Here is a 25,364-nt window from a genome sequence, read left to right on the forward strand (position 1 = left end):
GAACTGACCCAGTGTGTAAAAGTAGATGACACAATTTTCTTGTTTATCTTCATTGTGTGATGACATTGTTTAATAGGTTTATTGTATTGTATATGTTGAACGTTTAATGGGTTTGGAGGGGGGTGGGAAGGAGGGAGGGAAGGGACGGGGAGAACAAGGGGAGAAAATGACACTGTGTATATTCAAGAGGGAAATGTTTGTGTGTATTTTAATTAATATGGTTCATAGTGTGAAAATTTTTTTTAAATTTAAAAAACAAACACACCGTACCAGTTTATTACAGGAGCAATAAAAAATGCTGGATGACACAAATGCTGTTCAAGATGCCCTTCTCGATTGCTAAGCCAGTGAAATGGAGAAGTACTGCTTGGAAGAAGGCATAGCTTTCAAGATTTTGCTTATTGTCCACAATGCTCCAGGTAAGACCCCTTTCATTGGTGACCTCCACCCTAACATCAAAGTGGTGTTCCTCCCTCCCAACACCAACTCTTTAATCCAGCCAATCAACCAAGAGGTTATTGCAGAATTCCAGGCCTACTACCTGAGGAGGACCTTTGCTCAGCATTTTCCACTGCATAAAGAACCTGGGATGATGTGACCAAAGAGTGCATGAATGGCATATAGTTTTAAAAAAATACTGAAGTGGTATGTGCATGACTTTAAGGGATTTGAAAAAGATTATGAGATTGCAAGGATTAATAGACCTGTTGTCGACATGGTAAACAACAACCTGAATCTAGACATGGATGATGGTTCCTGAGGAACTAACAAATGAAGAGTTCTGGAGCTAGAGCAAGAGTGAATAGCTGAAGAAGAGGCAAGGAAAACAGAAAGTGCAGAAGGAGAAGAAGAGTTTCACTGTTAAGGGGTTAGCCAAATTCTTTGCAGACCATATCAGCTTGCTGATGAGTGCTGAGGAGATGGACCCAAACACTGAACACTGTTCACTGATAGAGAGGAAAGCTCATGCAGTGTTTGCTGAATATAAAGAAATTTATGAAGAAAATGCAAATGAGGCAAATAACACTGGACATGTTCCTGAAGAAGCCAACACCTCCCCAAGAAAAGCTTCAGCCTTGACAGAATGATTGTTCACCAATGGAGGTTATTTGACCTGAAACACTTCCAGTGGGACACTAAGAGGAAGTTTAGAACAGTGAAGTGGATGATCCTGATAAATTGTTCAATTGTGTGTGATATCGGCTAATAAAGTGTTTACATAAAAGTTTAAAAAGTGAAAAAATATTGAATAATTTAATTTAGTATCAGTATAGTATCCCATATAGCTTTGTTAAGTATATACAGTAATATGGTGTTCACACAAAGACCACATTGCATAATGCTCAATTTCACAGAAATGATCGTGTCTTATCAAAGCTGCTTGATACAAATACTGACACACATCATGGTTCAATATGACAGAAGGTCAGCCCTTTGGTGATTGAATGCAAGGATCAAGACACCCAAAATTTTACAAGCATTAATTATATTCAACACCACTATGTTAAACCCATTGACTACATAGGAAATTTAGTTGTGTTATATCCATTCCATTAAAATACAAACCAGGGGCTAATTTAATTTTAATACCGTTAACCTCATGATGAAACTGTCAAGAGTGTAAGTTTTACCTGAGCTGTGCAGATGTTGCTGGTGGCTTTATCCCTCCTGATGTGCTGTTCCCTTGTCTGTAGAGCTAGTCTGTACACCTCCTTCCCTGCAGCATCCCTGCATTAGAAAAACAGCTGGAAAATAAAATGACTGCAGAAAGCATTTACTTACATTTCAATGTACATTTTTGTTCTCCAAAGGAGGGAAAAAAAAGAAACATTTTAATTGAGATATTTTCTGCCATGCATTGCACTAAAAATGTTTTCTAAAACAGTTGATGTTAAAATATTCTAATTTCATTTAAATGTTTTTTTTTTCTACTGTGGGTATTTTTAAATCAATTGTGGCCAGATTTTCTATTTCATCCAACTATTTTAATTCCTGCTCTTTAGTGTCAAGATATTTTGAGCCTCCAACTGCTGATGAAAGTCAAGGGAAATGCATGAATTCTGGAATCAAGTCCACCTTCTTAATCAGTGAGATTTTAAGGACACAGAAGCAAATGGTAGATCAGCAGGGAGGTAGGGGAAGAGGGAGAGAAGATGGATGGTAGGGGAGAGAAGAAAAAGGGAGGGGAGAGAAAAGAGAGGGAGGGGGAGAGAGAGACAAGGATTAGACGAGAGAGAAGAATGGTGGGAGGGGAGAGAAGAGAGAGGGAGGGAGTAGAGGGGGGAGAAGAGGGATCGTAGGAGAGAAGGAGGGGGAGATTAGGAGGGGTGCAGAGGGGAGGGGGGATTCAGGGAACAGGAGAGGGCAAGAGATGGGGAGAGGGTGGGATGAGGAGGAGGGGGGAGTCAGGGGAGGAGAGGAAGAGGTGAAGGGGGAACTGGGAGGTAAATGAGGGAAGAGAGAGGACTGGAAGAGAAAATGATTGAAATGGGAGGGTCTAGAAAGAGGGGAAAAAGGTGGGAAGCTGAAGGAAAGTGAAAGGGGAGGGAAGATAGAGAGAGGCGAAAACAAGAAAGCAGATAATTTAGCAATTTTTCCTCTTCTCAAGAAGACATGCCTGCTGTGACAATACCTGGTGCAAAGGTTATCCTGTCTGGTTATCCTCTGTGTGCCCATCTTCCACATTAACCTGCCAACTCAATCTCCTGTTGAAGCCAATGATTCATCCCTTTCGTGCCCAGACCCTGTGGTATTTCTGCTCTCGTCACTCAAACATGGGATATAGGCCATCGCTGGCAGGCATGTTTGTACCTTGTCACACCGACCATTCTCCCGGGCATCAGTCTGACGAGGTTTTCTTTCACAGCGAAGAAAGCAGCGTGTGGCCCTCCATAGGAGAGTGGCACACCAAACCGCTGGGAGCTACCGAGTACGATGTCTGTCCCAAATTCTCCTGGTGGTCTCAGTACACACAGTGCCAAGAGGTCAGTAGCACAGCATGCCAAAGTCTGGCAAAATAGAACAAGATTAATTGAAGTAAATATCTAACTTTTTAAGGAAACATATATTTATGAAGATCAACCTGATTCACTTATTAAAAATATTTAGATTAAAAAATTTTAATTTAGATGTCCAGCATAGTAACAGGCCTTTCCGGCCCACAAGCCTGTGCCATCTAAATACCCCAATTTACCTACAAACCCTGTTTTAAAGGGTGGGAGGAAACTGGAGTGCCTGGAGGAAACCCTCAGAAACACAAGAAGAATGTACAAACTCCTTATAATGCTGGATCACACCCGAGTTGTTGGTGCTGTAATAGCGTTGTGCTAACCACTACACTAAGCATGCCAACCCCAGATATAAATGGTAATCTACTCCTTTGAGATTTTCAAATATTACCAAGACAGTTGCGGACTAATAACAGTGACAAAATGACTGAATATATGCTTTACTTTTTTAGGTGAGGTTTGGACAACTTTTTCTTCTGTTGCTTTCATCACCAAGTGAAAAAGCATTTATGGCACTTAGCCCACAAAACACTTTAACTTCATGCCCAATAATTCATCAGCCAAATTTGCTGTTGGGAATCAAGACTGTCTTGGTCTCAGCAAAGCAATCTCTTATCACACCAAATGCTCGCCAGTCATGGTGCAGATGAAGAAATATAACAGTTGTGAGTTCCATTAATGTTTACTGGAAAGATAGAAAAATTATGATGGAGAAACTTTGGAGGCTGCAGATGCTAAAATCTGGAGCAAAAAACTAATCTGCTGGAAGAACTCAATGGGTCGGATCATCATCAATAGAAGAAAAAAGAATGGTTGACATTTTGGGTCAAGACTCTTCAAGGGGAATTATGATGATCACTTTATGTATTGTGCATTAGTTTGCAATTGTCCATTGATATAAAAATATAACTATTTTTCCACTCTTAAATTATCCAAATCTGGACAGCCCAAGTAATGGGACCATCTGCTGTGATGCCTTGGCTTTTGAACTCTACAACGCATCATTTAGCTTTTCCTCTAGCATTTTGATCAGGTTTGTTTTACATTTGAATTTGAGGAGGGGAGGGATAAGAGAGGAAGGAGAGAGGGGCAAAGGGAGAGAGGGGGAGACAGAAGAGGAAGAGGGAATGGTGAAGAGAGATGAGAGAGAGAGGAGAGTGAAAGGGAGGAGGGAGAAAGAGAGAGGAGAAAGAGTGTGTGAGAGAAATGGGGCAGAGAGAGGAAGAGAGAAAGAGAGAATGGAAAGAGAGGAAAGGAGAGAGAATAGAGAGAGAGAAAGTGAAAGAGAAATTGAAAGAGAAATGGAGAAAATGAGAGGAGAGAGAGAGAAAGTGAGAGATGAGAGAGAGGGGGGAGGGAGAACAAAGAACAAAGGAGCACAGGGATGAGCCCAACAGGTCTGTGCTGACTTTGAAGGCCATTTAAACTGCATGTCTGACTACACCCTGTTCTCTGCCTGTTCTGATCAAATGCTTCTTAAATGTTAGTGTCATATCTGCTTCTACTACTTCCCCCATGCAGCATGTTCCACGCACTGCATTCACTGTTTAAAAAAAAGTAACGCCCTCTAAATTTCTTCTCCCCATCTCACCAGAAATCTGAGAGCTCTAGTATTTGGTATTTCCCTCTGTACGACAATGCTCCCGCCATCTTCAGTACCCTTCCCTCTTAGATTTGACTTCTCAATGTAACATCTCACACTTGACCAGATTAGCTATTGCCATTTCCCTGCTCACATTTTCAACTGATCTACATCCTGTAGAATCCTTTGACAACGATTCTCACTGAGCACAACTCCAAAAATTTGTGGGTCCTTTGCGAACTTAATTAGTTGACCAACATTTTCATCCATATCGTTTCTCTAAATCATAAACAGAAGGGGTCCCAGCACTATTCTTGCATTTTACTAGGATTCTACTAAATAGAATAATACCTAGTGTCGCCGAGAATATTCTCCCAGAATCACAGTGCGGCTTTTGCGCAAACAGAGGAACTACTGACATGGTCTTTGCCCTCAGACAGCTCCAAGAAAAGTGCAGAGAACAAAACAAAGGACTCTACATCACCTTTGTTGACCTCACCAAAGCCTTCGACACCGTGAGCAGGAAAGGGCTTTGGCAAATACTAGAGCGCATCGGATGTCCCCCAAAGTTCCTCAACATGATTATCCAACTGCACGAAAACCAACAAGGTCGGGTCAGATACAGCAATGAGCTCTCTGAACCCTTCTCCATTAACAATGGCGTGAAGCAAGGCTGTGTTCTCGCACCAACCCTCTTTTCAATCTTCTTCAGCATGATGCTGAACCAAGCCATGAAAGACCCCAACAATGAAGACGCTGTTTACATCCGGTACCGCACGGATGGCAGTCTCTTCAATCTGAGGCGCCTGCAAGCTCACACCAAGACACAAGAGCAACTTGTCCGTGAACTACTCTTTGCAGACGATGCCGCTTTAGTTGCCCATTCAGAGCCAGCTCTTCAGCGCTTGACGTCCTGCTTTGCGGAAACTGCCAAAATGTTTGGCCTGGAAGTCAGCCTGAAGAAAACTGAGGTCCTCCATCAGCCAGCTCCCCACCATGACTACAAGCCCCCCCACATCTCCATCGGGCACACAAAACTCAAAACGGTCAACCAGTTTACCTATCTCAGCTGCACCATTTCATCAGATGCAAGGATCGACAATGAGATAGACAACAGACTCGCCAAGGCAAATAGCGCCTTTGGAAGACTACACAAAAGAGTCTGGAAAAACAACCAACTGAAAAACCTCACAAAGATAAGCGTATACAGAGCCGTTGTCATACCCACACTCCTGTTCGGCTCCGAATCATGGGTCCTCTACCGTCATCACCTACAGCTCCTAGAACGCTTCCACCAGCGTTGTCTCCGCTCCATCCTCAACATCCATTGGAGCGCTTTCATCCCTAACGTCGAAGTACTCGAGATGGCAGAGGTCGACAGCATCGAGTCCACGCTGCTGAAGATCCAGCTGCGCTGGATGGGTCACGTCTCCAGAATGGAGGACCATCGCCTTCCCAAGATCGTGTTATATGGCGAGCTCTCCACTGGCCACCGTGACAGAGGTGCACCAAAGAAAAGGTACAAGGACTGCCTAAAGAAATCTCTTGGTGCCTGCCACATTGACCACCGCCAGTGGGCTGATAACGCCTCAAACCGTGCATCTTGGCGCCTCACAGTTTGGCGGGCAGCAACCTCCTTTGAAGAAGACCGCAGAGCCCACCTCACTGACAAATGGCAAAGGAGGAAAAACCCAACACCCAACCCCAACCAACCAATTTTCCCCTGCAACCGCTGCAACCGTGTCTGCCTGTCCCGCATCGGACTGGTCAGCCACAAACGAGCCTGCAGCTGACGTGGACTTTTTACCCCCTCCATAAATCTTCGTCTGCGAAGCCAAGCCAAAGAAAGAGAATAATTCCCTTCCAATGTTACCCACCTTTTTCCATGGCTAAACCAATTCACCAAGTCATTCATTTTCAGGATTAGCCCACCATGAAGGACCTTGTCAGAATCTTTTCTAAAATTCAAGCATGCACCTTCCACTGAGGGGAAAAAAAGGCAGATGGACTACTTTCCCCTTGACATATCCTTGATGGCTCTCTTCCTTTCCTGAACTTCCTCCATTATAACAAAGCCCAAGGGTTGGGAAGGAGAGAAAGAGGAAAAAAAAAAAGACAAAAGGACATGGTGAACCCTTCTCCCTCAGTGAATCTCTTCCACTGAATCAATACGGGAGACCATCAATGCCTCTCCATCAATCATCAGATATTTATGGAATGTTTTGTCTATACTAGCTAGTATACGCTCAACCTGTACAGTGGAAGGAGGTGAGGGGAGTTACAAAGAAACCTCCATGAAAGTTGCTTCTAAACAGAAACTGATTTAAAGATACAATGATAAATAGCAGGAGGAGTAAATGAAATTAGCAAAAACTGCAGTTGTTGGAAATTTGAAATATAAACAAAAATGCTTGAAACACTTGACAGGTCAGGCATAGAAACTGTGGAAAGAAAAAACAGAATTTATGATGCAGGTTAAAGACTTGTCAGAATGGCCTGCTCTGCCAATTCACAAGGTCAAGAATAATCCATTCCCTCACAGCCACTTTCCCACACTAATCCAACATCTCTTCTTATCTAAAAGGTTGCATGGTTAGCTTAGCCATCAGTGCAAACCCACTACGGCGCCAGTGACCCAGGTTCAAATCCGGCACTGTCTGTAAGGAGTTTGTTCTTTCAATGTTGTGTGGGTTTCCTCTGGGTGCTCCAGTTTCTTCCCACACTACAAACATGTACAGGGTTTGTAGGTTGATTGCTGTATTTGGAGGAGGGGCATAGGCTCGTCGGTCAGAACAGCTTGTTGCCATTCCATATCTCTAAAATTAATTAAAAAATTAATAACCCATCTCCGGTGTCTACTTCAGATTCTCTGGAATGCAAAATCAACTGAGAGCACATTAAAGCTGGCCTACATCATCTTCCTGACAGACGTGTCCCCTGAATTCAGCACGCACTCAACCCTTATATTCATCATCACTCAAACAGTCCCAACTTCTGCTACGTACCCCATTTTGATGTGCGAGGGCAACAAGTTTGGAGAAGTCTTCTACTCTTCCCTCGGTATCTGGGTACTGAAACAGCACTCCACTGATAACTTTCCTGCTGAAGTCCATTTCGTGGGGCAATCTCAGTTCCGTCGTAACCCCTATATAACTGGAAACATATCCCTTGTCAAAAAGCACATTAGGACACAATTTATACCATAAAATGACACGTTGCTGGCCTCAAGCCAGTCGATTCAATTTTTGGTCCTATCTACAATAGTAGCTTGCTCTACAAGATTTTGTACGACTTATGTGAAAGACACTTAGAGTGAGTTCAAATTTTTGGGAATCTTACCTCAGTGATGGGCTAACTATTGGAGAGGGTACTTTGGGACAGGATTTACGATTATTTAGAGAAGTATTGTCTTATCATGTATGATCAGCACAGCTTTATGAAGGATAGGTCACATCTCACAAGTGTTTGAGAAATTAAAAAAAGAAATTGATGTAGGTAAAGCAGTAGATGTGATGTATATGGATTTTAGTAAGGCACTTGACAAGGTCACTCATGCTAGACTCATTCAGAAAGTCATAAGGCATGGGATCCATTGAACCTTGGCTGTGTGGATTAAGAATTGGCTTGCCTGCAGAAAGCAGAGGTTTTAGTAGATGGAATGTATTGTGCTTGGAGGTCAGTAACTCGTAGAGTTTGCAGGGATCTGGTCTGGAACCTCTGCTCTTGGTGATTTTTAAAATGATCTGGATGAAGAAGTACAGGGATGGGTCAGGATACAGAGTTAGGGCAGTAAAGTGGCAGGTGGAGTTCAATTTGGATAAGTGTGAAGTGATGTATTTTGGAAGGTCAGACTTGAAGAGTACATGGTTAATGGCAGGATTCTTAACAGCATGGAAGAATGGAAGGATCTTGTGATCCAAATCTATAACTCTCTGAAAGTAGTGAAAAAGACTTATGGTATGCTGGCCTCCATTAGTTGGGGAATTGAGATCAAGAGTCGAGAGGTAATGTTGAAGGTCTTTTTAAAAAAAACTCTGGTTAAACCATACTTGGAATATTGTGGTTTGAATATTCTGGTCATCTCATTACAGGAAGGATGTGGAAGCTATGGAGAAGGTTCAGAGATTTACCAGGATGATGCCCAGACTGGATAAATTGTCTGATGAGGCAAGGTGATCAGAGCCAGGGCCTTTCTCTTTGGAGCAAAAAAGAATGAGAGGTGACTTAATAGAAGTCAACAAGATTATGAGGGGCATAGATAGGATAGACAGCCAGCAACTTTTATTCCCTCGCTTTAAAAACCTTTGTTAGAAAAAAAAGCCACATGTACACTCAAAGCAGACACTGGTTTTTCCCAGACAAGTTAAATTAGCATTCAAATTAACCACTCCCAAAATAAGCATTGTTCAACTTATCACAGAGGCATCAAGAGCCTAATGATCGAAAAGGAACTGTTGTTTAGCGATCCCATTCCTAACAGGTTTCCCAAGCAGATAATAACTGTTTGAGCCACTTCAGCTATTAACTACAAGATAGTGATCTGTCAAAATTACCACAGAAGCCAGAGACTTCTCATCTCAGTATCAAACTATGTCTCTTTGAAGTTGAGCAAAAGTTCCTTTTTCTTTGTGAATCTTAAGAACTCAATTAATTTCTGAGACTTGCGATTTACGTGTTCATTAAATCTTGAAACTCAGCAGTGTGGACTCGATGCTATCGACCTCTGCCATCTCGAGTACTTCGACGTTAGGGATGAAAGCGCTCCAATGAATGTTGAGGATGGAGCGGAGACAACGCTGGTGGAAGCGTTCTAGGAGCCGTAGGTGATGCCGGTAGAGGACCCATGATTCGGAGCCGAACAGGAGTGTGGGTATGACAACGGCTCTGTATACGCTTATCTTTGTGACGCTTTTCAGTTGGTTGTTTTTCCAGACTCTTTTGTGTAGTCTTCCAAAGGCACTATTTGCCTTGGCGAGTCTGTTGTCTATCTCGTTGTCGATCCTTGCATCTGATGAAATGGTGCAGCCGAGATAGGTAAACTGGTTGACCGTTTTGAGTTTTGTGTGCCCGATGGAGATGTGGGGGGGCTGGTAGTCATGGTGGGGAGCTGGCTGATGGAGGACCTCAGTTTTCTTCAGGCTGACTTCCAGGCCAAACATTTTGGCAGTTTCCGCAAAACAGGACGTCAAGCGCTGAAGAGCTGGCTCTGAATGGGCAACTAACGCAGCATCGTCTGCAAAGAGTAGTTCACGGACAAGTTTCTCTTGTGTCTTGGTGTGAGCTTGCAGGCGCCTCAGATCAAAGAGACTGCCATCCGTGCGGTACCGGATGTAAACAGCGTCTTCATTGTTGAGGTCTTTCATGGCTTGGTTTAGCATCATGCTGAAGAAGAGTGAAAAGAGGGTTGGTGCGAGAACACAGCCTTGCTTCACGCCATTGTTAATGGAGAAGGGTTCAGAGAGCTTATTGCTGTATCTGACCTGACCTTGTTGGTTTTTGTGCAGTTGGATAACCATGTTGAGGAACTTTGGGGGGCATCCGATGCGCTCTAGTATTTCCTAAGATCGTGTTATATGGCGAGCTCTCCACTGGCCACCATGACAGAGGTGCACCAAAGAAAAGGTACAAGGACTGCCTAAAGAAATCTCTTGGTGCCTGCCACATTGACCACCGCCAGTGGGCTGATATCGCCTCAAACCGTGCATCTTGGCGCCTCACAGTTTGGCGAGCAGCAACCTCCTTTGAAGAAGACCGCAGAGCCCACCTCTCTGACAAAAGGCAAAGGAGGAAAAACCCAACACCCAAACCCAACCAACCAATTTTCCCCTGCAACCGCTGCAACCGTGTCTGCCTGTCCCGCATCGGACTTGTCAGCCACAAACGAGCCTGCAGCTGACGTGGACATTTACCCCCTCCATAAATCTTCGTCCGCGAAGCCAAGCCAAAGAAAGAAATCTTGAAACTCACACAGACGTCAAAGTAAATTAAAGACAAAAACTCCTAGACAGGATTTCATGTTTACAAGATATGAATTTTCAAAAATATTGATTATACATGCAAATGACAGATTGATATCAAATCATTTATATTTTTAAAGAAAAGGCACAATGTTTGGTGTTAGCAAGGAAGTGCCATATTATTATTCAAACTAGTTCAAAGAGATGTTTGTCAACTTGTAAGAGATATGCTGTCAAAATTACATAAATACTATGCCATTTCACTGTGATCTTTGACTGAGATTATATATTGACATGGGTGATATAGTCTACTTGAAATCACCATCACTCATTCCCTCTAGTGTGACTTAAATAAATGTGTTTGTATGCTCCATTGCTTATCTGACAGGTTCCATTGCTTATCTTGACAACAGGGTCTGATGATCACAATAAGATATAATGGGTCAGTGCTAAAACTGTAAAAGCAAGGATATTGGAAATGAACAACCAGTTTCTGACATTAAGTTTCTGACAGGGGAATAAAGAAACTGAGCCACAAAAAGCAAAGGTTAGCAGATGAACACAAAGTAAAGAAAAATCACTGATAGCAGAGCCTGGCCACAGAGAAACCAGAAGACAAAGACTAATCAGCTTGGCCACAGCGCAGTCTGTATAGGTACAGGAAAGTAATGTGGGAGGTGTGATGTTTCTTTTATTGAAATAAAAAAACGTGTTATTTTAAAACAACTATACTTGATTAGCTATATTCATGATCATCTTGAATCCAACCGAACTGAAACAACTGGTCTCCCACTCCCTCTAGTGGTTAGGAGGATCACCAGCACTCTATCACTACATCCACTTTCTTTGAGATGTTTAACAACATGGCACACTAATACAGTATTTATTTCAATTTAAAGTTCAACACAAATGTAAACACAAATATCAGCAGCACAAACTTTTTAAGTCTGCATTTCATTTTCTCTTAGAGATTCATTCTGTCAGGTGCTTTGATAATGCGTGTGGATCTTCTTACCACAGGTGCTTGTGTTGGCTCTGCTGGTCCACTGCTGTCTAGCACTGGTGGTGTTTCCTCTGTTGCTGCGCAGACTGGATCTTCTGCATTTGTCTGTTCCTACAGGTCTCTTACATTTTCAGCAGGCTCTTTCAATTCCTTTTCAGTATTTGACCATCCTCTGTTCTGACAGTGCAGGATCTTGGATTGACTTCTTCCAGAACAGTAGTCTTTTTGTCCCAAGTGTTGGAATCTCTGACTCTCACTATGTCATGCTGTGCCAGTGGCCCTCAGCTTGTTGCTAACTCGTTATAGTTTTTTTTTGTCTCCATTGCGGGTGCTTTTGTTTCCGTTTGTCATCTCTGTTTTTGTTTGGATCTGAAGAGTAGGGAAGGGTGGTGGACCATCTACGTCCCATAAGCAGCTCAGTGGGTGATGTGCCATATTCTGTAACTCAATAGAGCTAGATACAGATCTGAGCCACTGTTTAGTGCTTTCTTGATCAACTGATTAACTGTGTGAACTCCTTTCATTGCTTTGCCGTTTGACTGTGAATGCAGTGGACTTGAAGTTACTTGTCAAAAATCATACTCTTCTGCAAAGTTCTGGAATTCTCTACAACTGTAGCAAATTATCACTGTGGATAATTTGAGGAATTCCATGTCTTGCAAAGATCGATTTCATATATTTGATCACACAAGCAGCAGACATATTAGGAAGCAGTGCAATCTCCAGATAGTTCGATAAATAATCAATAACCAGTACATAATTTTTTTCCATCTTCCAGAAGATACAAGTGTCAGACAGTGGCGGGAGCATGGAATGTGCTGCTATCAATGGTGGTAGAATCAGGTACTATAGGATCTTTTAAGAGACTATTAGATAGGTGCATGGAACTGAGAAAAATGGAGGGCTCTGCAGTAGGGAAATTCTAGGCAGTTGTTAAATGAGCGGGTTATTAGGTCGGCACAACACTGTAGGCTAAAGGGCTTGAGCTGTGCCATAGATCTCTATGTCCTATGAGCTTCACGTAATGAGAGCATGCAGAGTTGTGACAATTGTCAAAAGTTTAATTGCATCAGTTACATGTACACTGTTGATATTGTGGCAATAAAACTGAAGGTGAGATACAAGTGATGGAACGATTACTTTGAAAAGAAATTGTCATCTTCAATGGTGAACTTTAATTGGCCATTGGAATCTGATGTAGGAGGACATATAAATCGCAGCTAAGATTTTGCATCGAGTTTTGAAGTGGGTGCAGTGACAGAGTATATAGAAATGTTTTTGAGAGATAATTGGGAAAGGTTTGTTAGAGTAGGTCATATGCAAACACTTTAAAACAGATCTTATTTGAAATACTGGAGCTATGTTAGACATAGTGGCTTCTCACACTTTTTTGCAAAAGCTTTGAAGAGTGCTCAAAAGACGTCCCTAATGGATTATTGTTTATCAAGGTAATAGATGAAAGAGCAGGCTGGAGCTGCTATTATCTGCAAGAGACTTGCTGTTTTATGAGGGTCATGTGGTTTTGCAAGCAGAGAGACTCAAACAGGCTTTCTCTCAGTATCAGTCTGAGAGTGAGAGAGAAAAACAGAAAGCATTTGACAGTGTTTTAGCCAGCAGAAGTTGCTGGGACTAGAACAGGACAAGCTGGAAAGCTTTTGGAAGACAGCCTGGTCGAAGTACTTGTGGTTCATGCAAGAGGAGAGGACTGGCTGCCTAATGTTTCATTTGGAATAAGCAAAACAAAAAGGAACTCTGTGATGACCTGAAAGAAAGAGGTTATTGTCTAGAGAACCCTGATGGGGCATGTTTCATCAGCAAGACACTGAAGTGACTGATGGATATACATCAGTTGTGGATGTCCTGGAACAACACATCTCTCTCTGAAAACCAACAAGAACCTTCCTGAGCGGTAACCATTTACCTTTCTAGCACCAAAGCCTGGTGAACTTTATACATGTTAAATTCTGTGCACAATACAAGAATTGCCTGCAACCAGCTAGAAGGGGGGTTAAGTTAGGTAAAGTAAGTTAATAGTGATAAGTTAAAGTGTAATTCTGTTTTCATGTTTAAAGATAATTAAAATCAACTTTTGTTTAAGTAACCATTTGTCTTGGTGAATATCTGTTGCTGCTGGGTTTTAAAGTCCTCTGGACTTGTAACAGTGCAGTTAGATATTTATAGAGTACGATCAGAAGTGCTGTAGAAAGTTTCATTCCTGGGAGATCAGGAATTTTGGAACAAGAAATGACAGAAGGTGGAGAGTTTCAAGTTCCTGGAAGCACAATATTACAAAGTTAAATAAACAAAATAAATGAAAATCAGGCAGCCACATGCAATAAACCAAAAAATTAATTATTCCACTTTAACATTGGCAATTTTTTAAATCAAAAAGAATTCACGATCATTGCTGGTAACAAGAGGAAATGTCCATTATAATAAATTGGAATCTTGGAAATTCAAGCACTTTTGACCAAGGGACGTTTTGATCCTGAAGCAGCAACCTTACTTTGAAGTTTCGGCTTCAAGAGCTTAGTTGCAAGAAAGCCCTGGAACACAATTTGTTGATCAGGTAGCCCGATTTTTTGATAATACACACATTTCACTGCATCTATATATTGTACTCTGTATACAACAAACATTCATCAATATCTCCAGGAAGATCAAAGCATCATTCTGCAGGAGCTTCCTGTGAAGCAAGGTTATTACTAACCAAAATGCTCCTGAACATTAAGACTGTGGCCATGGTTTCCCTCAATCTATGTGAATATACCAATACATTCCAACACACACTTATTTTGATATGGAGCAATTATTTATTTATTTTTTACGTACTTCGCTCTTGTCTGCACAACAGCTATTGTTTGAGGATGACATCGAGCATCTACGTAGAATTTTCTTCGCTTGTTGTGTCTAAACAAAACATGAAAAAAAGTTAATGAATACAAAATGTTTACAAAAAATAGTGAATACCAAAAGTTGTTCTTGATTTGTTAACAAATAAAGTGGACACATCAGTTGGGAACATACAATGAAATTCAACTTCACAGCTTTGTCTTCTAAGGTACTATTCAATGTCAACCTTACAAAGACTGGGAGGTAAACAGAGTGATTTACAAAAGGAATGATGTGCAATTAACCCTTTTCAGTCCAGTGGAAAGTATCAATGTCAATCTGCCTGCTCATTATAATGAATGAATGTTCAGTCAATGGGTGGATGGTTCATCAGGGAACCAATATTGTGAATGGTTAACAGCAGGTGGAGGTAAAACAAAAGTTAATTGGAGAGTTAGAGAGCCTCATCCTCAAAGTACAACCGCTGGATTTAATCTCTTCACCTTTTCTTCAGGTATTGCTCGATTCACCACACTATTTATTGCATGTTGATTTGGACTTGCACCCAACACTGATGTGCTTCCCTTTGTCCTCACACACTTTGCAGTGTTGACACACAACCATATACTGGCAGCCACAACAACATACCAGCCGTTCCAAAGTATTCTTTCATTGCATTTTGTGCCATTACTCCTGTGAAATGTCCTTGACGATCAATCCCTCACCAAGAAAAAAACCGAGCTAAAAATGACAACATGAAAAAGCTGTGAAAGTAGGGGGGTGGGGGGGCGGAAAATCCCCAAATTTTCTGCAATATTCTGCCACATGAAGCCCGTGGCAATCTGTGGATTGAATAGTCATTGAACACCAGGTTCATCAGTGAGATTTGCACTTTACGGGAGCTGACAGAGGAAGGTTAATGGGCAGCCAAATGATGGCGTGGAGGGAGAGAAATGGTTGGCGAGGGATTGAGTAGAGGAAGCAGCACTCCCTTATCATCTTTCCATGGATGCCACCTGATCCGCCGAGAGTTTTGACGCCTAATGCTGACCTCCCCTATAGATTTCAGAGAGGGATGAATGCCATTTCAACTCCACAATAAACAGAGTTGATGAGATCGGCCCTCAAAAGCAATGAGCGTGCAATGAAGAGCATCAAGGTATATTGACTTGGATGTGAATGTGGTGAACAGAGTGAGCACAGGAACTGTGGCCCTATTGGGGGCAGAAGGGAGCATGGGAATCAGCATCCTGTAATTACATAGCAAATTATCAGACTGTCACTCGACAAAACAAAATGAACTTTACCACCTGTGGCACAACTGCATTGCCTCAGCGGCAGCTGTTCCTTCATCCAGCAGGGAGGCATTGGCCACGTCCATGCAAGTTAGATCACACACCATAGTCTGATAGTTGATCAAACTCTCCAGTCTGCCTTGGGAAACTTCAGGCTGATAGGGAGTGTATTGGGTGACCCTGTAGTGGAGATACAAAAGACACATTTTGTTTTTGAGACTTGAATCATGTCTCAATAGAGTTTTTAAATGTAATTAACACTATTTCTCATAGATAGATTCTGAGTTGTAAGATCCCTGGGTAGAATGATTGGTTGCCATAAGCCTTGGAAATGATACTTTACATGTAATACAGCTCAAAATATATTGATTTTACAAATATTATCTGATTGTGGAAGGAAAACAACAATGAGAAATAATTGTACGACAATTTGGTATTTTGTGGTGTCTTGCTCCAGGCTGATAAACCTGTTTGAGGGTGGGGCAGTAGCTGCATTTAGGACTGGATAACTGCATGGTTGCTTGAGGTAACAGTTCCTTTGTCTTTATGAAAGCATTTTGACTTTCATCTGTCCACTGAATAGATTTTGTATTACCAGACAGCAGATTGAACAGAGGCTTCTTAACGTGAGCTGCTGCCAGAAGGAATCAACGATAAAAATTAACCATGCCCAAGAATTCTTGCAGAACTTTGACAGTGGTTGGTCTAGAATATTGAGTAATGGGGTTGATCTTGGAACGCAACTGAACTACACCCTTGTCAGTGATTATATGCCCCAGGAATTCTCTGATCTGTTGTTGGAAAACACATTTTTCTGGATTGATGGTCAGTCCAAATTCTCGCAGACGTCTAAAGAGTGTACGCAGATGTTCCATGTACTCTTATTTAGTTTTGCTGGTGAGTAATATGTCATTTAGATAAATGAAGACATTGCCTGTGCCATGCCCTACTGCATCCATAATTTCACTGAAAGGTCTGAGCTGCAATTTTTAATCTAAAAGGCATATGTAAAAATTTGAATAATCCGAAAAGGGTAATTATTGCCATTTTCAGGGTGTCATCTGGTTCCACTGGCACCTGGTGATATCCGCGCACCAAGTCCACTTTTGAAAAGATTTTTCCCCATGCTGATTCACTGAAACATCTTGAATAAGGGAAATAGGGTAACGATCAGATATAGTAGGTCATTGAGCCGTTTATAATCTCCATAAGGTCTCCACCCTCTGGTGCATTTTTGGACTAAATGTAATGGAGACACCCATGGGCTGTTGGATCTGCGAATTATCCCCAGCTCTTCCATTTTGTGGAATTTTTGTTTCGCTAATTGCACTTCCTCTGGAGGCAAACATGAAAGGGAAGAACCTTGATAGAAAAATGGTGAATTATTCCATGTTTCGCACTGGGGGTTGAAAACTGCAGAATTGTATTTTTGGGAAACTCTTCTACAAGTCTGAGAACTTATCAGCAGTCTTAAGCAGGGCTTGAAGGCATACCGCAGGAACATACGATTCTGCCAGGCGAATAGTTTGAAAGGTGGTACTATCCACCAGCTGATGCCCTTTTAAATCTACCATGAACTAATGATGAGCTCAAAGGAAATCAGCCCCGAGTAGTGGTGGTGGTACTGCCATTATAATAAAAGGCCATGTGTAAATGTTCCCCTCAAATGTTCTCCTCCCCTGAACATTCATGGGAGGAGTCACGAGACGGAGTAGTGACCGGTAAGAAAATACCAGCCCTCTCCAGAAAAGAAAAAAAAGTAAAGAAAAAGCAAAGCCACAGACAAACAAAACAAATTAAAAATAAACGTGTGGAGAAAATGGCACCAAACAAAGAAAAACCAAAAACAAAGGGAAGAAAAGAAGAAGGAAAGACGTCGGAAGAGAAAGGTGAAGGCCTTACCTGTACGAAAAGGCCCGCTGTGGAGAGAGAAACCCTCTTCCTGAGCTCAGTGAAAACCCCGAGCGCAGTACTACAAAGATAGCACACAGAGCCAAACAGAAGTGCGCAACCGCGCATGTGTGAATCCTCGCACATGCGCGATGCACATGACAAAAACAACACTGACGGGAGAGGGGACCAGCTGAGGAGTGGATCTCCACAGCTTGAACACACAAGAATGACCCGACAGCAGGGCTCCCAACAGGAAAACACAGAAAATAATGGAAACAAGCAGGAAGAAAGTGAAAAAAGGAAATCAGAGAAACAGCAGATGACCAGCCCAGAGGAAGAAGACCAACACCAAGACACCATTAATAAAAATAATAAAAACAAAAATACCCAACAAAATAAAATAAACAACCCAACCAGAAAGTCAGAAGAGACAGAGGTGAAGGACACAGATCCTGGAGTGGACTCAGAAGAAGAGGAGGGTGGACATCAAACTCTACACAGAGAAATGGAAGATGAAGGGAAGAGACAGTACATGGATAAAAACAATTTTCAAGAATATATGGAAGCATTAAAAGAATGGCTGACACGAGAATTCAGTGAAATAAAAAGAAGAATAAAAGGTACAGAAGAAAAAGTGAATAGATTAGAGATGGTCATGACAGAAATAGGGAAAAGAGTAGACAAGGTGGAAGAACGAGAAACAGCCGTAGAAATGGAGGTAGATGACTTAAAAAATAAATTGGAAGAATCTGATAAAAAAGTTTAAGAGATACAAGAGCTGTTAGCTCAGAAGATAGATATAATGGAAAACTATAATAGGAGAAACAATATAGATAGTGGGCCTTAAGAAAGATGAAGAAGGCAAAAATATGAAAGAATTTATAAAAGAATGGATCCCCAGGGTCCTAGGAATACCAGAATTACAGGAAGGAGTGGAAATAGAAAGGGCACACAGAACATTAGCCCCTAAACCACAACCACAACAAAAACCAAGATCCATTCTAGTAAAATTTCTGAGATATACGACAAGAGAAAATATATCGGAGAAAGCAATGAAAAAAATGAGAGAAGACAAAAATCACTGGAATACAAAGGTCAAAAAATTTTTTTCTACCCAGACATAAGTTTTGAACTCCTGAAGAAGAGAAAGGAGTTTAACACAGCAAAATCGACCTTATGGAAAAGAGGTTATAAATTTATGTTAAAATATCCAGCTGTGTTTAAAATAGTTATCCTGGGGCAGCAAAGCAAACTGTTCTCGGATCCGGAGAAAGCACGAGAATTTGCAGAACACCTACAAAACAGACAGAGAGATGAAGAGATGTAACAAGAACAAGAATGACGAAAAACTATATATAAAGAAAAAGAATAAAGTATAAGTAAGAACTAAAAAGGGAAAGAAAGGGAAGAAAGCAAGTAAGGGGGGAATTAAGAGAGTGAGCTTTGTTATATGTGAAGATTAAAATCTTTTCTGGGGGGGCTGGGTGGGGAATAATAACAGTCACTGCGAAATTAGTTGAGGCTTGCGAGCGGGTTCGCAATCCAAATGGAGAGGGGAGATGTGGTTGCCCGACAAGGGGCAACTCAGAGAGGGGAGGGACTATTGGGGTTAAGGGAATTTTATATGTGGGAATAGTGGAAATATTTTATGTTTTAGAAGTGTTGTCTTACAGTGTGTTCAAAAAAAGGAAACAGAAATGGATAAGAAGGGAAGGTGGTGATGAGGAAGTGGAAATGAGAGGTAAACAAAGTATGAAATGGCCATGTTGAACTATATGACTATAAATATTAATGGAATACATAACCAAATCAAAAGGAAGAAGCTGTTAAATTTACTGAAGAAAGAAAAAATTGATATAGCATTCGTACAAGAAACACATCGAACTGAAGTGGAACACAAGAAATTAAAGAGGGATTGGATAGGACATGTAACAGTAGCATCATATAATTCAAAAGCAAGAGGAGTAGCAATATTAATCAATAAATATGTATCAATCAAAATAGAAGAGGAAATAATAGATCCAGCAGGGAGGTATGTAATGATAAAGTGTCAGATATATTCAGAATTTTGGAATTTGCTCAATGTATATGAACCTAATGAAGAAGATCAATAATTTATGCAAGATATCTTTCTGAAGATCGCAGATATGCAGGGGAATATACTAATAGGAGGGGATTTTAATCTTAATTTGGACTCAAAGATGGATAAAACTGGAAAAAAGACTTACAGAAAGAACAAAGTAAACAAATTTATGATTAAATCGATGCAGGAAATGCAACTTTTGGATATATGGAGGAAACAACACGCAAAGGAAAAGGAATATTCATATTATTCGGGTAGACATAAAACATACTCAAGGATAGACCTGTTCCTGTTATCAGCCCATATTCAAGGGAGAGTTAGGAAAATGGAATATAAATCTAGATTGTTATCGGATCACTCACCCCTATTATTGGCAATAGAGCTGCAGGACATCCCACTGAGAACGTATGATGGAGATTAAACTCCATGCTACTTAAAAGACAGGATTTTAGAGAATTCATTGAGCGACAAATTAAAATGTACTTTGAAATAAATACAGAATCAGTGAAATTTAAGTTTATACTCTGGGACGCAATGGAAGCGTTCATCAGAGGGCAGATAATAAGTTATGTAACTAAGATGAAGAAGGACTACAATCGGGAAATAGAACAGTTGGAAAGGGAAATAGCAAGTACAGAAAAAGAATTAGCAATAAAGGAAGATACAACTAAGAGAATTGGGAGACAAAAAAATAAAATATGAAACACTACAAACATATAAGGTAGAGAAGAACATAATGAAGACAAAACAGAAGTATTATGAGCCAGGAGAAAAAACGCACAAAATACTAGCGTGGCAGCTTAAGACAGAACAAACTAAAAGAACGGTATTGGCATCAAGGAAAAAGGACAAACAAATTACATATAACCCAACGGAGATCAACAAAAACTTCAGGGAATTCTACGAGCAACTATATCAAACTGAAAACGAAGGGAAAGAAGACAAGATAGATGAATTTCTAACTAAAACTGAACTACCAAGATTGCAAACAGAGGAACAAAATAAATTAATAAAACCATTTGAAATAGAAGAAATACAGGAGATATTAAAAAAAACTACCGAACAATTAAACGCCAGGAGAGGATGGACTCCCAATAGAATTCTATAAAACATTTAAAGACTTATTAATTCCTCCTCTCCTGGAAGTAATGAACCAGATGGAAAAAACACAAAACATGCCAAATTCATGCAAAACAGAAATAATTACAGTAATACCAAAGATGGGGAAAGATCCACTAACACCAGCATCGTATAGACCTATATCTCTACTTAACACAGATTATAAGATAATAGCTAAATTATTAGCAAACAGATTGGTCGACTGTGTACCAAAAATAGTAAAACTAGATCAAACTGGATTTATTAAAAAAAGACGAAAAACGGACAATATCTGTAAGTTCATTAACTTAATCCATGCAGTACAAGGAAACAAGACACCAACAGTGGTCGTTGCTTTAGACGCAGAGAAAGCCTTTGACAGAGTAGAATAGAATTATTTATTCAAAGTACTACAGAAATTCAACCTACCAGAAAAATATATTAATTGGATTAAAGCATTATATAAGGAACCACTGGCGAAGGTGACAATAAATGAATATATATCAAACCAATTTAAATTAAGCAGATCAACAAGGCAGGGATGTCCACTATCTCCCTCGCTGTTCGCGTTAGCTATAGAACCACTGGCAGAACTATAAGAACAGAAAATAAAATAAGAGAGATAAAAATAAAAGAGAAGGAATATAAAATCAGTCTATTTGCAGATGACATCATAGAATACTTAACAGAACCAGAAATATCAATAAAAGAATTACTTAAGAAATTGAAGGAATATGGAGAAGTATCGGGGTACAAGATCAACGCAAATAAAAGTGAAGCGATGCCAATGAATAATGCGGATTTCACAAAGTTTAAGAAAGAAACACATTTAGATGGCAAACGCAAGCAATTCTATACCTAGGTATACAACTAGATAATAATCTCGGCCATCTATACAAACTAAATTATCAGCCACTAATGAAAAAATTACAAGACAACTTAGAGCACTGGAAAGACTTACCACTAACTCTGATAGGAAGGGTAAACTGTATCTTCCCAAGGATACAATACCTATTTCAATCATTACCAATTCACCTAACAGAGAAATTCTTCAAGGAGCTAAAGAAAATAATAAGGAAAATCTTATGGAAAGGGGGGAAACCGAGGATAGCACTAGATAAATTAACAGAATGGTACAAACAAGGGGGCTTACAGCTACCAAACTTTAAGAATTATTATAGAGCAGCACAATTAAGATACCTATCAGATTTTTATCAAACAAAGATTGGACCAGATTAGAGCTAGATAAAATAGGGGAGAAGGTTCCTGAACATATACTATATAAGTGGGATGAAAAGTTGGTGCAACATAGGAATTCACCAGTATTGCACCATCTGCTCAACATTTGGAAGAAGATTCATGTAGAAAGGAATAAAATAAATTATCAATTACCAAAATTAATATTGACATAAAATCAACTAATCCCTTTCACAATAAATAACCTTTCCTTCAGAGAATGTGAGAGAAAAGGGATCAAAAGAACAGAATGTTTTTTTTGGGAAATAAATTATTATCTTTTGAACAAATGAAGGACAAATATAGTATAACTCATGATACATTGTTTGCATACCACCAACTGAAAACCTACTTAAAGGACAAATTGGGAAACAGTCTGAGGTTACCAGAAGGAAGAAATTTTGAATATGTGATTACAGACACAATGATTATTAAAAAATTTATAACAAACATGTACGTTAAACTGCAAGAAAAGGAGAACGAGGAAACAAACTGTAAACCTAAACAAAAATGGGAACAAGATCTAAACATAAAGATAAAGAATGAAACATGGGAAAAGCTATGCTCCAGAACTATGAGAAATACAATAAACACGAGGTTACGCATGATACAATTGGTTACACAGGCTATACATCACACCCCAAAAGTTAAATAAATGGGACCCAACAGTATCAGACAGATGTTTTCGCTGTAAGAAGGAAACGGGAACAACAATACATGAAATTTGGGCATGTGAGAAAGTGGAAAAATTTTGGGAAGATCTAAACCAGGTATTAAATAAAATCACAAAAAGCAACATACCAAAAAACCCACAGATCTTTCTTCTAAGTAATATAAGAAATAAAGAATTTGGACTCGATTTGGATGGAGCACAAAAAAGATTTATTATGATAGCCTCAGCAGTAGCAAAAAAATGTATTATGTCAACCTGGAAATTAGAAGATAACCTGAGAATACAGCAATGGTATATAGAAATTAATAAATGCATTCCATTGGAAAAAAATAACATATAATTTAAGAAATAACATCACAGTATTTGAACAAATATGGGAACCATACATGGAACACAAAAGAGAAATCCTACCACGGACCTCCACCACCTAAAATGACAGAAGGAGAAGACAATGAAATGAACTGACCCAGTATGTAAAGGTAGAAGACACAAATTTCTTGTTTATTTTTATTATGTGACGACGTTGTTTAACGGGATTAATGTATCATATAGATTGAACGTTAAATGAATGGGGAGGAGGGGGGTGAGGGAGGGAGGGAAAGGAGGGGGAAAAAAGAAGAGAAAAGGATATTGTGTATATTCAACAGAAAAATACCTGTATGTATTTTGGTCAGTATGGTTCATAGAGTGAAAAATAAAAAAAATTAAAAAAAAAAATCAACATTCATTTGTTTTGGGTGCCATATGTGTGTATGTTGGAACTATTGACTGATGTGAGTTAGAGGTTAGGGGTAGGATATTGTATATCAAAACCGGTTGGTGGAAAAACACTTACCTCCGATCCTGTGTCCACCAAAAATTTATGTTGGGATAGCTGATCCCAAACATATAGAAGGTTCGTAGATTTTTGACCAAACGTCATAGCCATTAATGACAGTCGGCCAGGGCATTTCTCGAGAATGGACAGGGTGACAGGCATCTACGTGCATTGATTCCCCAACACTGGTGGTAAAAACACCAGGTTGAATTATTGACAGGCTGTCTGCCTGACTTGAGACATTACCTCGTTATAGGAGTTGGTGTGTTGAGATCGTTGGTTTGGGAAATAGTGTCAACAATGGAGGTGCTGGGTGACATTGTCCAAAGACCCTTTGGCTGTTTTTTTTTTTGCTAGCCACAGGATGTCTGCCTCTGGAGCTTTTGCCCTGAGGTCTTTGAAAGAACTCTGTGATAATAAAAAAATCTAATGTCTTCTGGCATCCTCTCCAGGAAGGGGTGTTCGAATAACATATCTGGCCGCTGGCTGGATGCCAAGCACAGCATGTCATTCATTAGTTCAGACGGGACACGATCACCCAACTCCTCCATGTGTAATAGTTTGGCGGCCCTCTCTCTGCAGTAGGATAGCTTTTAGAGCATCATATTTGTGCTCTTTTGACTCTTGTGGTTCGCACAGGCTGCCACCAATTCACTTGGCAGTGGCTTGGTCCAAGCCACAGATGAGGTGATAATAGGAAATCACATCCACCTCGATCTTCCTGAGGTGAAATTGTGCCTCAGCCTGTCGAAATAGCAGCTTTGGTTCCACCGTCCAGAAGGGAGGTTGCTTAACAGCAACAGCTGCAGTATCCATATGGTCCAAAAGCTCATTTTGGACCCATCGGGGTCAATTGTAGCCACTGAAAACACAGTGTGCCTGACGAGCGCAAAATAACTACACCCACAGATGCTGTTAAATCAGAACCCGTTTACTTGAGTCACCCACATATCCTTTTAAAATACTGAACCATGCGTGCTACATCATGATATTATGATGTCCCATGCTAGTTCGCTAGACTTCTGAGAGTTGTAGTCTATCTATAGTGCTGCTACAATATTCTACTCTAGCTACTATGTTAATCCGACCCTGCAAGTCCTGCACAACAGCACACTGCTCCCTCTCTACTGCAACAAACTCCCACACGACAGTACTGCACTCCTGCACCCCCATAGTCACCATTATTCTCCACCACCACAACAGAATGACAGCATCTAGCACACCGACGAGGCATACAAGTCATTTCAACCCTCTTCCTCCAGCTGCTGGAGTGGTGCAACAGTTGTCCACACTGTGTTGTGCCTTACTACTTTTGCACATGGCGTTTGTTATTTTACATATTTGCACAGTTGTAAATCGTTATACACCACTGAATTAAACAGTTTTATTGTGGTTAACATGTTTCCTGTCTTCTTTGGCTTGGCTTCGCGGACGAAGATTTATGGAGGGGGTAAAAAGTCCACGTCAGCTGCAGGCTCGTTGGTGGCTGACAAGTCCGATGCGGGACAGGCAGACACGGTTGCAGCGGTTGCAGGGGAAAATTGGTTGGTTGGGGTTGGGTGTTGGGTTTTTCCTCCTTTGCCTTTTGTCAGTGAGGTGGGCTCTGCGGTCTTCTTCAAAGGAGGTTGCTGCCCGCCAAACTGTGAGGCGCCAAGATGCACGGTTTGAGGCGTTATCAGCCCACTGGCGGTGGTCAATGTGGCAGGCACCAAGAGATTTCTTTAGGCAGTCCTTGTTCCTGTTCACTACAATTATCTGACATGTGCAATATACATTTACTAAAAGTTGTTATTTGCTTGCTTAAATTGCTTAACAGAATGGACATCATTGCCTCCCAGTAAAGACAGTTTCTCTATCAGCCACTGAGAGGTGATTGTGTTGAATGCT

The 25,364-nt window shown here is 40.6% G+C and overlaps 1 protein-coding gene across 1 annotated transcript in view; it reads right to left on the minus strand.

Annotated features, from left to right (window-relative positions):
- The window catches only part of gldc (glycine dehydrogenase (decarboxylating)), a 218,040-nt gene that overhangs the window by 84,149 nt on the left and 108,527 nt on the right, over window positions 1–25,364 (minus strand). The window contains 5 exon segments of the mRNA XM_069920829.1: window positions 1,632–1,728; window positions 2,812–3,008; window positions 7,596–7,743; window positions 14,383–14,460; window positions 15,693–15,857. Coding sequence (XP_069776930.1) covers window positions 1,632–1,728; window positions 2,812–3,008; window positions 7,596–7,743; window positions 14,383–14,460; window positions 15,693–15,857 — 685 coding nt within the window.

The sequence above is a fragment of the Narcine bancroftii genome, chromosome 1, assembly GCF_036971445.1.
Source record: "Narcine bancroftii isolate sNarBan1 chromosome 1, sNarBan1.hap1, whole genome shotgun sequence".
Classification (NCBI taxonomy): Eukaryota; Metazoa; Chordata; class Chondrichthyes; order Torpediniformes; family Narcinidae; genus Narcine; species Narcine bancroftii.